The sequence below is a fragment of the Alnus glutinosa genome, chromosome 5 (assembly GCF_958979055.1).
Source record: "Alnus glutinosa chromosome 5, dhAlnGlut1.1, whole genome shotgun sequence".
Taxonomy (NCBI): domain Eukaryota; kingdom Viridiplantae; phylum Streptophyta; class Magnoliopsida; order Fagales; family Betulaceae; genus Alnus; species Alnus glutinosa.
Genome location: NC_084890.1, coordinates 9,842,408 through 9,858,330, shown reverse-complemented (window position 1 = coordinate 9,858,330; position 15,923 = coordinate 9,842,408). Strand labels below are relative to the sequence as shown.

Genomic DNA, 15,923 nt, shown 5'->3' with positions numbered 1-15,923 from the left:
ATAAGAAAATACATCTCAGATGTCGAATTTCTTCTTCTTGAGCACCACAAAAGATCAAAGTGTCATCAGTAAACAGAAGGTGATTCACAACTAAGGCCTCGGAATCCTTGGAACCCACTAAAAATCTTGTCAAATTACCTTGATCCAATGCGGCAGTTAGCATCCAACTCAAAGCCTCCATAACCACCACAAACAACAAAGGAGAAGAGGATCTCCTTGTCGCAAACCACGAGTACTACTAAAAAAACCCAACGGGGTTCCATTTACAAGAATAGAAAATCTCACAGTAGATATACAAAAACGTATCCAATCCCTCCATTTTTCCCCTAATCCACATCTCTGCAACAAATAAAGCAAGAAGTCCCAGTTCACATGATCATATGCCTTCTCCAAGTAGAGCTTACACAGGAGTCCTGGGTCCCTCGATCGAATATGACTATCCACACATTCGTTTGCAATAAGCACAGAGTCTAATATTTGTCGACCACCAATAAACGCATTCTGAGTGTTGGAGATAATCTTGCCCAAAACTGATTTGAATCTGTTCGCAAGGACCTTAGAAATAATCTGGTAAATCCCCCCAACCAAACTAATAGGGCAAAAATCTCTCACGTCCATGGCACCAGTCTTCTTAGGAATCAAAGAGACAAGTAGCATTCAAACTCTTTTCAAACTTGCCTCGAGCATGAAATTCTGCAAAAACATCCATAATGTCAGTTTTTAAAATATCCCAACACTTCTGAAAGAAAGCCAAAGTGAATCCGTCAGGACCCGGCGCCTTATCTCCATTCAAATCCCTGACAACATCCCACACCTCCTTCTCCTCAAACGCTCTTTCTAGCAAAATGCTCTCATCCGCATCAATGGATAAAAAAGATAGGTCCTCCACCCTAGGCCGCCAAGAACAATTCTCGAAGTACAAATTGTTGTAATATTGAACTAAATGCTCCTTAATCTCCGCAGGATTCTTGGAAATTATACCATTAATACTCAAAGAATCCACTTGATTGAGTTTACGATGTGAGTTGGCCACCCTGTGAAAATATTTTGTGTTCTTGTCCCCCTCATTCAGCCACAAAGCTCTAGATTTTTGCCTCCAGCTCATTTCCTCATAAAGAAGAGTCTTCTCCAACTCTCTCGACATATCTACCTTTCGAACTTTTTCGTCCTCCTCTAGGCAACGGCATTCTTCAATTAACTCCAGCTCTCGAATACCCTCCAATAATTTTTTCTTCTTCTTCCCTATATCACCAAACACTTCTTCATTCCATTTCTTCAAATCAGACTTCAAAGCCTTCAATTTATTAGCCAAAATGAAACTTGGCAAACCAGAAAACTCATAAGACATCCACCACTTTTTAACCTGCTCAACAAAACCCTCGTATTTCAGTCACATGTTTTCAAACTTAAAATACATGTTTCCCCCTCTTGATGTCCCACAATCCAATAACAAAGGAAAATGATCGGAAAGAAGTCTTGTCAATCTCCTCTGTGACACTTCAGGAAAGCGTTCCTCCCACTTCGGAGAAACTAAGAACCTATCGATTCTAGACCATATTTGATCTTCCTGATTATTAGACCAAGTAAACTGGCCGTCTTCAATGGGTAGGTCCACCAAATTAAGCATGAATATAAAGTCTGAAAACTCTTTCATAGCTGCAGAGTAGCCAGCTCCACTAGATCTCTCACTAGGAAAACGAACCACATTAAAATCTCCCCCAATACACCAAGGCATCTCCCACCAAGTCATCAATCCAGCTAATTCAGCCCACAAATCCCTCATCTCCCTGTCATCATTCGGACCATAAACCACCCCAAAAGCCCAAACTACATTATCTCCAGTGTTGCGCAAAGAACAAGCAACAGTGTATCTACCTATACATTCCTCCACTTTCTCCACTACCCTTCTATCCCACATTAACAAAATCCCACCCGACGCTCCATTGGCACCTAAGTAGCACCAATCAACATGAAAGCAACCCCATAAACTTCGCACCACCTCCCTTGAGATAACTGCCATCTTTGTCTCCACCAAGCAAACAATATCCGCCTTCCAATTCCTTAGAAGCCCTCTAATCTCCAATCTTTTCTCAATCGCATTAAGCCCTCTAACGTTCCACATTAATATTTTAGGCGTCATATAAGCGAGATGGACCCCTACCCTTATGCCTGCCTCTAACAGAATGAGTCCCTTTCTTCTCATAGTTTATAGACCAAGCCAACCTATTTAATTCCCTCTGCCCTTTCACCCCTTGTGAAGGCAAATAATTAGTCTTAGTTTTTTCCAAAGAGAGTTCTCTGGCCACTTCAATCTCCTTAAACAAAGCCAATAATCTGTCATCGAAGCGACTACACGACAGCTCAATAATTGGATAAAACCTCTTGATTCTTTCCACCACCCACCTAGGCGACACCCTCTGCCCGTCTTCACCTTCCACTACCAGTGGAGTAATAACCATCGGCTCATAACTCTCTAACTTCCCCTTACCATTCCTTATCTTATCTTGAAGCAAGAGGCCTTCAGGAAAATGCTCTAGCAGATTCAAAGAACATTCTAGATGAGCTCCCTCCTCAGCCACCAAACACACAAAACCCGTTTCAATTCACTAAATTGACATCGAACCCATATCATAAATGAAACCAAAAGGCTCCAAATCACCCCTCAAACAAAACCAGTCTACAAAGCACACATAACCCTTTTCATTTCACTAAAACCAACAAAATCAGACCGACACATACCTCTTTTTTCATATCAGCCGAATAGAATTACTCGTATTGTTACTTTTGGGGAAGAAAGAAAATGGCTTATGCGTATTGTTAACGATGGATTTTGAATTTTTTTTTTTTTTTTTTTTTAAATGAGGGCTAACGTGGCGTAGTGCCACGTCAGCAGAGATGGACTTTTGCTGGACATCTGATCACCGAATAGAATTACTCGTATTAGTATGCTTTCTTTATTTTTTATTTTTTAACATATCCACACAAGAGGGAGATGGGGGATTCGAACTAGTGACCTCCGCTTCATGAGGTGTGGTCCCCAGTCGATTAAACTAACCCTTGGGGACGTATTAGTATGCTTTTCTAGTCGTGGGTATGATGGTAGTAATTTGTTTAAACCAGTACACACGTGACTAGCTAACTATCAAAGATTTCTCTTAGCTGTATTATACAAGAGGTAAGTAGATCCTCTACCCCTTCTAAAGTTATTTTATATCATGATATTTTATCCATTGTTCTTAGAAGCTATAGGTACGTATATGTGAATAATTGTTTTATTACTGTATAGTGAATTTACCTTTCTTTCATAAATAAAGGGTTTCCAAAGAACTTTTGAAAATGAAAGTTGTCTATGAAAAATTATATCATTGAGAAAATATGTTTGTATTAGAAAGTTCTTATCGTGAAATAATTTCTAGATATATATACTCAATTTTTAATTTTGGAAAGTTCTAAAATTGGGAAATCGTTATTGTTAGAAGGTAATAATTATGAGAATTATGAAGATGGAAAACCCTCATACACGTCGCCCTAAAGATATCAAAAGAAGTAAAAGAAATGAAAAGTTTATGAGATAAGGGCATGCACATGTGGAGGAGATTATTTTGGCCCAAAACAATTCAGAGAATTGAATAAAAAAGAAGAAGAGAATTCAGAAAAAATACGACTCGATACCGATGCTGGGATAGAGGCGCAACCAAGCGCGGACCCACGTGTATGCGTGAGGGCATGAATGTCTCCCCAAAAGTTTTGAAATTTAACTTAAAATATGTAAATTTAAAAATTTATCCCCCTAAAAAATTTTCTTTTTCTTTTGACCTCTATTTTATTTTAAAAGGCCAAAACTATCATTTTTGTACCTTCCCTTCTAACCGAATACCCAACTAGTTTCTTCTTCTTCTTTTTTTCCCTTGAGACTTGAGCTAACATCACAATCAGTCAATCAAAAGTGTGCCCGCACGTCTGCAATTAAGGACCAGCATTGTGCTAGCCCTTGTTTGATGTTTCTAAATTCTAACTTTCTACCGTTCCCTTCTCTATATTCAAGTCCCCATACTCTGGCTTGTTGGAAGAGATTATTCATGGGTTTTTTCAAAAACCCTCGTCCAAGAGATGCGACCCTCCAAAAACAGAGACCAATCTTCCTCAGATTTCTGATATGTACGTTGCCCAACCTTTTGAAGGGTTGAAGAAAGGGATAAAGAACGAGCATTTCGATTTGTCGTTTGATTACTAAGGGGCTCCGCAGCAGTTTGAGAATCTCAACAGGGCCAGAAAAATAAATTTGTTTCTACCGTTCCCTTCTCTGACTCACAGGTCCTCCTGGAAGCGAATTCCATTTTGTAATAGAAGCTTGTAATATAATGTCTTTTTTATTTCTTTTTGTAAAGACTATGTCTGGGTATTTTTTCTTGCAGGGTGTGGGTAAAACAACACTGATTATAAGAGTTATTGAAGCCCTAAAAGCCTCTAACCCCAACTTGAAAGTTCAAGGCTTTTGCAGTCGTATGCTCTCTCAATCTCTTTGTCTTGCTTTCTGATGGATTGAGTCTATTTATTTGTATGAAGTTTTGTGATGGTGGTTTTGTAGGTGAAGTTAGACAAGGAAGCGAGAGGGTGGGTTTTGAGGTGGTCACTTTAGACGGCTGCAGTAGCAGATAGAGGTCGACTCGCCTCCACCATTATTTCAAGATCTCCTTCTCTCTCTTTTCCTTTTTTCTTTGCCCAGTCATATGTCATTGAATATCTTTTATTTATATCTTTGAAGCTGAATGTGATAATTCTATATACAAAAACCCATCCATCAAACCTTTTTTTTTGAAAAACATATTCAAATTTGGGGTCTTTAGTATTTTCATTCCTTGTAATTGGTTAATTGTGCTGTTAATACCGATTTCACATGCCAATAGAACTTGAGTTTTGTTCATGGAATATGATGGTCCTTTAATTGACATCTGAAGGATTGCTTAACTACTGATTTCTAATTGGTGTTTGCTCGTCGTCAATCACAAGCCTGCTATTGCATGTGCTTAGTTTATTTTACTAGTAATTTATACCATTGCATGTGTGTTTGTGATATCGTGACTTACAATTTAATATGAAATTAAATTTAAGGCTTTTACATTTTTTATTTTACATAAACACTCACAAACACACACATAGATAAAAACTATCATTATTAGTTACTTATTTATATAAGTTTGTCTTCCTTACCAAAAATCTTGGTTCCGCCCCATGGCGCAACCACCAAAGGAGACTCTACTCGAAGGTGGTATTCCATCAACATTGTATAGGGCCTTATTATGAGGTTTTCAGCTGTGGAAAGTACGTAACTATATTGTGTTATACTTTGAAAGAAGAGGAATATGATTAACTTAACTTTATTGAAAATTATAACTTTATTTAAATAGTGATATATATGTGATAAACATGTTTTGTGACGACCCGTTTTTTTTTTTTTTTTTTACAAAACATTTACATAAATATTAGTCCTTTAAAATATAAACGGATCTTCACAGTGGCACGACGATATGTCGCAAAGCCAACATATGGTACATTTCCCATAATATGAACCTGGTATATCAGAGTATAACATCAATTCATCTATGCAACGGAAAACATAAACCTAAATAGCGGAAATCATAACATAACTTCTATTACAAATAATCATAAACAAAGAGCCATATTACATCTATCTGTTTAAGTCTTTTCTCAATATAATTACATAACGGAAATGGCTTTACAAGAACAAGTGACACAAACGTCACAAGCCATAAACTAAACCTATAAACAAGTGGACAACCTGTGGTCCACCCATTACGACCGTTGCGGCGTGCTTCAGTCATAATATCCAAAGTATCCTTCTACAACATCATCAGCTACGACCAGAATACCTGCAGCCAAAGAAACTACATCTATACGGTTGTAGGGGTTTGTCACATCCGTATAGGTGGAATTATGAGTCCACCGTCTTAGCGTAAATAAATACACTAAGACCTCAGAGGTATACTATTCACTGAGTTTTCGCAAAAAACCAACTTTTCCTTTTTAGTCATGCGTACACTATAACAACTACCAATTTTATAAACTTCTGTTTTGAAAATCCCCATAGCTGATACAGCATTCACTGACAAATAGAAAGCATTTTAACATACTAGGCAGCTAATATTATTCGTAGGAGATTCATTATAGAAAACAATGGCATTTAAATCATGCAACCATCCGATACCAATATACATAAGTTCTTTTTCTATCAAGACTCTTATGCATACTAACACGTCTAGCAAAACTACAATATAATTATCATGAAAACATCACACAATTTAAACAATGCTATGCATGCTCATGATAGTCTTCTTATTCATTGTGAGCCTTACGCTCTCTTCGTTATTATGAGCCTTACGCTCTCTTCGATTATTATGAGACTTACGCTCTCTTCGTTATTATGAGCCTTACGCTCTCTTCGATTATTATGAGCCTTACGCTCTCTTCGTTATTATGAGCCTTACGCTCTCTTCCATTATTATGTGTTCATGCTTTATGCTTTACAATTCAAACTCTATACTCCTATTCTTTGCAAATCATGCTTTCTAACTCTATATTCCTATTCTTTGCAAATCATGCTTTCTTCAAATACCATGAACCAATCAACATGAAATTTCATCATTCTTCTTTGCATAATTAAATCCCAACTGCAACACACTTTCAGATACTTCAAATCGATTCAAAACATTTCATTCATGCATCATTTCGTAACATCATTGATATTTCAACATAATTGAAACTACTTAAAACATCCAAAACATACATGTTAACATATCGTTGGTTCAATAAGAAAATCGTATATCATTCGCATTTCTATAAAATACACAAAAATATCTTTTCTCAGTGAGTAGAATACTCACCTGGGCTGCATTGGACTCTGGACTCGAACATCCCACTGGGTTCTCGTCACTTGGACACAACATTGGAGAACCAATTAAAATCTCCAATAATGACACAAGCCTGTAAACATTCATGACGTTAGACTATGCTATTGAACTCTAGACCTAATGACACATAAGCTACCCGCGTGCTCACGCGTCGCATTACCCACTTCTAAGTCTAGCCAAGTATCTTGACTATTATTAAATTAACGCTTAGGTTTAGGTTCTTATTATGTCATGTTTATTAACACTAAGGTGAGTTTATTATTTTATTAGGTTATCAATTGTTGTTGCATTACATTATCATTGCTAACCCCCATTTTATAACATTTTATTTATCTACTAGGTTAGTAATATACATCTAACTTACATACTTGTATATGTACATGTATATACATGTGTGTGTATATACACGTATAAAATGCTCACCAATCTAAAACCTAATCCAAATACGTATAAAGATGCCGCTTAGTGATTCCTTGTATATAGGCTATGACTCCAACGCTATATGATCCTTATGTATTCCATTTATTTATTATACCCATTTCACCTACACTATTTACTCATTTCCTTAATTTATTTCGAGTTTGGTAAATGTTCTGACCATTAACTCATAAGGCTTAACATTTAACACTTGCCCATTCATCATATTGTTCTAATACTCGTATACATTAATTCTTCCTCATGCCTTTTCTAAAATCCAACCCAATCTAAGCTCATGAACATAACCAAATACCCGACTAGCACTCAAAACCACATAACTATACCTACATAATATTTCATTTCCTATTTCCATCATCTTTGCTATTTACACCGAAAGATATCACATTAACGTTTAACATCAAACATCAACTCCTCATTGGCTTCCCACACTAAGAAACCATCCAACCCAAAGCATACCAAAACAGAATTTTCCACCAACTATAGCCAAGTAAAAATGCCCTACAAAATGCCTCCAGTTTCCATTAACATAATCTCCCTAAACAATCTTCTTAAAAAAAATCGCTCAACTATTAACAATCCATATCACCCATTCGGCCTAGCTAGGAAAAATACCCATAAAACATTACAATCAAAACTAAGAACACACTCATCAACTAGCATTTCAACTCACACGGCCACAACAAAGAGACTAACTAGATCCTTTAAAAATTCAAACATTAAAACACCAACAATCCATCATTTTAATACAAATAACCATGATAGAGAAATTAATCAAACCTTATTCCATCAAGAACTCAATCCATAATTTCAACCAACATCATCAATCACACCAAAATATCCATCCACATATAGTCATTTAGCTCATACGAGTCTCAGCTTATCAAAACAACTCCAACAAACTAACCTAACCAGTTTCCTTAATTGGAGCACTCCTAATACAAGAATCAGCCCGAGAACCACCCTTCCAAACACTCCTAGCATTTCCACAATCCACCTAACGCTCAAGAACCCAACCAATCCAAGCAAACTCAAACACTCAATAAGAATCAAAGAACCAAAGCACCATACATCAATACTGCCGTGACCCACAAAACAGCAACCACCAGCCCACAAAACCAAGCCAATCAACTCACAAAACCCCATTATTAACCTACTAAAATTTACTCCAAAGCATCCCATGAATTTCCCCCAATTTAACTAACCCAATCAACTACAATTTCCACCAAACATCAACTAAATCCAGAATTTCCAGCACCCAATCAACAATTCTAAAATACAAATCCAAAACCTATTTTAGAATCATCAAATACCAATATGGAATCACAAAACCAAAATCCCAAAAGACATGCACAATTCGGCTAACAACTCAAAATCAAACCTTTATTAACCAATCAATCCAACCACCATGGAACTCAACCAAAACTTTAACAACATTATAAATCCACCATTCAAGCGCAATACCCAATCGATTCCAACAAAAAGAAATCAAAACACCCAAAAATCACAAAATCTAGAAATTTCCCAATGCCCATTCAGTATTTTCCCCAAAATTAACCTAAATTCGCATATAACAAAAGTCATAGCAATCTACACTATTATCTAGCTCTATACTCCATGGGTATTATGAAAATCATAATAAAAAGGTTAGAGATTTACCTCAAAAATCTCTCTAGGCCGGAACTCTCCTTTTGTCCCATCATTTATTTCATCTCCCACTTGAATTCGATCTCAGTAGCTCCCTCCATCATTGCATCTCTCACTCGTTCTCACTGTGTTTTCTTCTTTTTGGGCGTGCGTGTGTGTGATGAAGCGAGATGAAGAGAAGAAGGGGAAGGGCTGGTCGTGTGGGTGAGAAGAGAGGAGTTGAAAGAAAGGAAAAGAATGAAAGGGAGAGGGAGAGAATTGACATGCAAGAGAGGAAAGGGAGAGAAAAGAAAGAGAAAAGGGAAAGAGATAGTTAGTGGGACACTTGTCCCATTATGGGTGGTTGGGAGGAGATAATGTTATCTCTTCTTAGCCAACCGTGTGTTGACACGTGGCAAGGGAAATCTCCATTTTTATTTTAAAACACCAACTTTTATTAATTACCTCAGGACCTTCTTTCTAATAATTTTATCTTTTAACAATTAGTACACAACATCACATTTAATTTAATTACTCACTACCCATTTAATTAATTATTTATTCCATTATGACTCGTTATTATTATTGTAATTCTATTATTTCATCTAAGACTTATTTTATTTTCAATAACATAAATATTATTACCTAGAATATAATTATTTGTCCCATCTATTTAATAAATGTAATTTATTAATTACTGAATTTCTTATTTATTTTCTCGGTCTTTACATCATCCCCTCCTTATAAAATTTCGTCCTCGAAATTTGCATACAACTCTTTTAATCCCGCAGGCTTACATGAAACTATCCCAACTATCCTCAAAGTAATTTGCCCTAAGCATTATATCCATAACCTCAAGGTCATAACTAATCTTTATACTTGGCTAACCCATACTTCATTCATAGGAGCTTACATCGTCCTCTAAAATTCTCAATCACTTTAACTCCTATATTACTTTACTATACAAAACCTTACAAGTATCACTTGTCTCTTCTATGTATATATTCGTCACAAATCCAAGTCATTTCACTAAGTCTCCCCTCCTTACTTCAAATCTTATTATCCAAAATACGACTTAAGTTGAATCAATCATATTCCTCTATACTGTATACTTTAACTTATCCTAAGTATTTCAATCTTAGTCATTGAGGTAAACTATCCTCAAAACTTTATCCATGAAATTTATTCCTCAAGCAACCTTAATAAAAATTGGTCGTATTATTGCATCACTATGGAGAGTAACCTTCCTCAATTTATGTAATTGATCGTTTCTCATAAATTTCCTTTATCATTTACCTTGTCAACTCCTAACATCATAATGGAATAACTCCAATTGTCCACAATTGTGACCTTTTAGACCTTAGAAATCTTATGTGACCGGCCACCTCATCCTATTGTGGTGCCAATGCAACCACTTCTAATTTGTTGGGGCGGTCGTATGGCTAAATTTTTTTTTATTTATTTTTAATTTTGTGAACTAATAAAAGAATTCTCTTTTTTTTTTTTTCAAAATATTCTTAAAAGAAGGTGTGAAAAGTTTTCTACAAAGTGTTGTGTGACTTGAAAACTATTTCGAAAAGTTTTGAATTTTTTAAAATCGAGGGTCCAAATGATAAAGAATATCAAAGAAAAAAAAAATCAATTGTGGACTCCAGGAATCATAAGTTTCTATATATATAAGCAGTTTTTACTTAATGATTAAGCATATATATCACACTTTTCTGTGTGTTTATTAAGAAGTTGCATGGTCCATTTAGAGGGAGAGAGAGAATTAAGCGTCTTGTAAGAGCAGTAATCCAAGACTAAGACTAAGACTAGCTAGAAACAAAGAGGCCCCGTGGAAAAGCAATATATCAATCGACCTTTGACTAAAATTAAAACGTGCAAGTAGTAGTATAGCCTGTCTTTTTTTCTTTGACAATTCGTTTGTTTCTGATTAAGATCTTCTGCTCGCTTGTCATGCATGTGGGTAAAAACACAATGGATCGGAAGTCTTATGATGCTGCCATTGGCGACATTACCTTACTGGCTGACCGAATGCAATACGTTGATTTTACTTTGCCGTTTGCGGAGTCAGGTTTGTCGATGATTGTCGTTCCAGCAAAACCGGAAGGGTCAGCATGGATGTTTATGAAGCCATTCACATTGGGAATGTGGGTGGCGACAGGTGCCATCTTGATATACACAATGCTCGTAGTTTGGTTCTTGGAGCGTCCATGCAATCCAGAATTTAATGGCCCCTGGAACAACCAGATTAGCACTGTGCTTTGGTTCACCTTCTCATCTCTCTTCTTTGCTCATAGTAAGTATCGAAATTTTTAAACAATTTTTAAATTTTATATATACACACACATATATATAAAGAGAGGAAAATTGAAATTTATAAGGCCAACACCTACTAAGTTATTGCTTTAAAATAAGTAATGTTTGGATATATGCACTTGTGTGTAAACTCTAATACAGTGCAAAATATTGGCAATGGGCCGTAAGGTGCCTTAATGGCGCACTTGGCATAAAGCATCGAAACTCGGAGCGAACTGTAATTTTAGGACGGTCTTGATCATACAATATGGTGATTTGAGATCTAGATCATATGATGCTTATAAAGTAGATCCAACAATTGGATTTATATAACCCTTAGTAAAGTTAACTCTAATTAAGATTAAATTGGATTTAATCTAACGGTTGAGATTAAGTGATCGTTACTAACAATTACGATCAAACAGTTAAAATTAAATAATCATTAGTTCTAATTTAATCTAACGGAAAATTAAGTGCCTATTAATATATGATGGTCAAATTTTAATGACTATTAGATTAACAGTTAAATACTTTTCTGGTAGTGAGCAAACATTAAAACTACTGATTTGACATTATAAAGAGTCCATTGCATACAAGTTTTAGTACGTCTAGAGAAAATTATATATTCTTATGTTTCTCTCAAAACCTACGAGTCTCTCTATCTGGATCGATGTTCTAATTTACTTTATGTTCTTATATAACTCTCGCTATATATATATATATATATATATATACACAGAGAGAGAGAGAGAGAGAGAGAGAGAGAGAGAGAGAGAGAGAGTAACATTGCTTTGCTTGCCACTTGAATGCACCCATATATATATATAGCACGTGGTTTCATATTGCAGGGGAAAAAATCTACAGCAACCTCAGTCGTTTGGTGATTGTACTATGGCTCTTTGTCGTGTTGGTCCTGACATCAAGCTACACCGCTAGTCTGTCTTCAATGCTGACTGTTCCACAGCTGCCCCCCAGTGTTATTACAAGCGATGTAGACTGGCTAAAGAAGAATAACTTGACAGTGGGCTGCGATGGTGATTCATTTGTAAGGACATACCTGAACAATGTTGGGTTCAATCCACAAAACATCTTGAACGTCACCAGCGAATACAATTACACAGGGGAATTTGAAACCAATAATATATCTGCTGCCTTCCTTGAACTCCCATACGAGAAAGTTTTCCTCAATAAGTACTGCAACGGCTACATTGGCTCCAGACCCACCACCAGATTTGGAGGATTGGGCTTTGTGAGTAGCAACTCCCCTTTCTCTCTTCCTTTCGAAATCTACTACAAAAGAAAATAAGAAAATTCTTTTCTCTCTCGATGCTGATATTCCAGAAAGGCTCTCCAATGGCCAGGGATTTTTCTAAAGCCATTCTGTCTCTATCGGAGAACGGTAAACTAAAGGCACTGGAAGATGAATGGTTGACTCCTCTGGACGAGTGTCCAACCAACACAACTTCCAGCACAACTCAAAGCCTGAGCCTCCAAAGCTTTTGGGTTCTCTATCAAATATCCTTTGCCACTTCCACCATTTGTTTTCTACTATCACTACTTTGCTCACCAATAAATCGTCGGAAACATCAGCATGCATATGAAGGAAATGTAACCCCAGATGATGAAAGTGTTTGGAAGAAGGCCGTTACACTAGTAAGATACTTTCGTATCAAAAGTACAGGAACAGCTCCTCCTTTAGCGGACACATCGGATATAAATCCAGACACGCAGGACAATGTAAATGAATGTTCTTCGAGGTGGGAATTCATAAGCATTTCTGACACTCTGGAACCGTCCTCCCCAACAGCTGAAGTCGAAATATGTACTATGAACTCCTCACCATAAGTGTTATAATTAGAATATTTTAAATTCTCAACATTATTGATTCATTTAGTTTCCTCAATAGGTTTACTAGCTACCTTACCTTAATTATATTAGGATTTTTTGTTCACTGTTCCTAAGTTCTCTATTTATAGAGACTATTATAATATTGTTCTCTATGATGTAGCTCATTTGTGCTAGCTTCCTCTCTCTCTTCTCTCTTTCTTTTGTTCTTTATTTATTTTATTTTTTTATGATTAAAATCTTTCATTGATCAACAAACACTAAAACACTCCAGTAAAAACTGGAACACAATCCCAACAGGAATACAACTATCAAAGGCAAAAAAATTAGCTTACACACCAACTCAACATCCCTGCTACCCCACCAAAACAGCAAGGCAGCAGGCCATGCTTATCAACACTGCTCAGAAAAACAGAGCACCAAAACAACTCACAAAGCACTCAGTACACATACACTCCAAAAACAACAACAAGCTAATTAAGGACAGCAACAAATCAGCTAAACCGCTACGACAGAAACAGCATCAGTGCAGCAGCTAAACAATCAGATCCTCAACTCCACAACCCCCTACTTCAGAGAACTAAAGCTTCCATCTCTGAACAATTGACAAATTTTTGTTGATATTCTTGAGACACCCCTTGGCCAAGATTCTCTTTCGAACTTCCCATCTTATACAATCCAGGATAGCTTCTTCTGCATGTGGAGTATTTTTATGCAGAAGATCATTCCTTTGCTTACATAAATTGTAGACCGTGGCCCCAAAACACAATCTACCCATACAAGCCCGAATTCCTTTACCAAGCAGCACATGTAAGCCCCATTCTTCAATATTCTCCCACTCCAAAGGAGCATTCAAAATGGAGCACTTAGCCATAATTTTAGTCCAAATTTGACGACTAAAACTACACTTAAAGAAAAGGTGTTCACGGCTCTCTATACAGCCATAGCAGAAAGGACACAAAACTTCCCCAGCATAGCCCCAACCACACATTCTCTTCTTGGTTACCAAAGCATCACGGAACACAAGCCAAAGCATAAAGGAATGGCAAGGTATAGAGATTGGAAACCAAACCATTTTCCACCAATTAATAACCAGGTGAACCTCTCTCAATTTTTCTCATGTCTCCGCATAGCTATACTGGCCACTACTAGAGTTCCACACAGGTAAATCAACATCCACAATCTCAACCTCAAGAAGCCTGCTTTGAACCTCCACAAGAGCATCAGAACAAGCATGAGGCCAAAACCATTCTCCATTCTTGATAATCACGTCAAGCTTGGACTATAAATGAAAACCAGAATCATAAACAATCCTATAGCCAAACTTATCCAAGAGGTATCCTGCAGGGTGCCAATGATCTAGCCATATGAACACCCGAGAACCATCTCCAACTTGAAACCGGATGAAGTCTTTTGCTAAATCTTGAAGCTTTAAAATTTTCTTTCAGCTCCAAGAACATGAGTTAGGGATAGAAATCTTCCAAAAACTTCTACCTTTAAGCCTATTAACCTTGGCCCAAGCAACCCACAAAGAACCAACTTTAGAGAATAAGTTCCATATATGATTAAGCATGGAAGCCTTATTCCAAACTTCAATATCCTTGAATCTAAGACCCCCTTCTTGTTTAGGAACACAAATCTTCCTCCAAGCCACCTTAGCATGTGCCTTAGAATCTTTGCCATTCCAAAGGAACCGATTGAGTTTCTGCTCAATCAATCGGATAATCCTCTTAGGCAAAATAAAAACTTTAGCGCAGAAGACTTGAATACTAAAGAGAACCGAGGATAGTAATTGAAGCCGTCCAGCAAAAGAAAGATTTTTAACAAGCCAAGAATCAATTCTAGCTGTAATTTTATTCACCAACAACTCACAATTAGTAGAAGATAATCTCTTAGTGATTAAAGGTACTCCAAGGTATCTAACAGGAAGTTTCCCTCCGGCATATGCAGAAGCTTTAAAATTTCCTGCTTCACATTATGATCAACTCCAGCAAGGAAAATGGAACTTTTGGAGGAATTAGCCTTCAATCCCGAAAGAAGTTCGAATTCAGCATGGACTTCAATAATAGAAGAGACAGATGAGACCTTAGCTGCAGAAAAAACCAGTAAATCATCTGCAAAACACAGATGTGTTAGTTGAATAGCAGCACACTTTGGATGAAACCCAAAAGAAGGAGAACCAGCAACTTCCTTCATCAGTATAGACAGCCCTTCCATTGCCAAAACAAAAAGATTAGGGGATATAGGGTCCCCTTGTCTCAGCCCCTTCCTCCGTCGAAAGAAACTCTCCAAAGTACCATTCAAGGCAATAGTAAAACTTCGACTAGTGATGCAAGCTCATCCAAGAATTATAGTTTGAAGGAGCTCCAAAACACTTTAGACAATGCAGGATATAACCTCAATCCAAAGTGTCATATGCCATCATCAAATCTACCTTGAGAGTACATCTAGGAGCACCTTTTTCCTTATGATAATCACACACAACCTCCTGGCCTAAGAGAATGTTCTTAGCAATGCCTCTTTTAGGAATAAAGGCTCCTTGGTTGGAGCTAATCACCTCATTTAGCCCCTGAATCATCCTATTAGCTAGGATTTTTGTTATGCACTTATACACAACATTACAACATGAAATTGGGCGATAATCACTCATAGAGGATGCATTCTTCTTCTTGGGGATCAAAGTCAGTATTGTAGAATTAGCTTCCTTCAACAGCTTTCCATAAGTAAAAAATTCCAAGATAGCCTCACAGAATTCATCTCCAACCACAGCCCAAGCCTTCTGAAAAA

At 36.9% G+C, this 15,923-nt stretch overlaps 2 protein-coding genes and 1 long non-coding RNA gene across 3 annotated transcripts; 1 reads left to right on the top strand and 2 right to left on the bottom strand.

Annotated features, from left to right (window-relative positions):
- Positions 1 to 5,628: 5,628 nt before the first annotated feature.
- LOC133867777 (uncharacterized) lies at positions 5,629 to 9,294 on the bottom strand. The gene is made up of 3 exons (XR_009900175.1): positions 9,024 to 9,294; positions 6,903 to 7,002; positions 5,629 to 5,912 (listed from the first exon to the last, which is right to left on the bottom strand). It is a non-coding gene; the product is annotated as an uncharacterized LOC133867777 (long non-coding RNA).
- A 1,676-nt stretch (positions 9,295 to 10,970) lies between these two features.
- Positions 10,971 to 13,136, top strand: LOC133868935 (glutamate receptor 2.9-like). The gene is made up of 3 exons (XM_062305929.1): positions 10,971 to 11,292; positions 12,140 to 12,540; positions 12,633 to 13,136. Exons 1-3 carry the CDS (start codon positions 10,971 to 10,973, stop codon positions 13,134 to 13,136), a joined length of 1,227 nt encoding a protein of 408 aa, XP_062161913.1.
- Positions 13,137 to 14,253: 1,117 nt separating this feature from the next.
- Positions 14,254 to 15,353, bottom strand: LOC133868934 (uncharacterized). The gene is made up of 3 exons (XM_062305928.1): positions 15,061 to 15,353; positions 14,647 to 14,863; positions 14,254 to 14,418 (listed from the first exon to the last, which is right to left on the bottom strand). The coding sequence occupies exons 1-3, from the start codon at positions 15,351 to 15,353 to the stop codon at positions 14,254 to 14,256; spliced, it is 675 nt and encodes a 224-aa protein (XP_062161912.1).
- Positions 15,354 to 15,923: the final 570 nt, after the last annotated feature.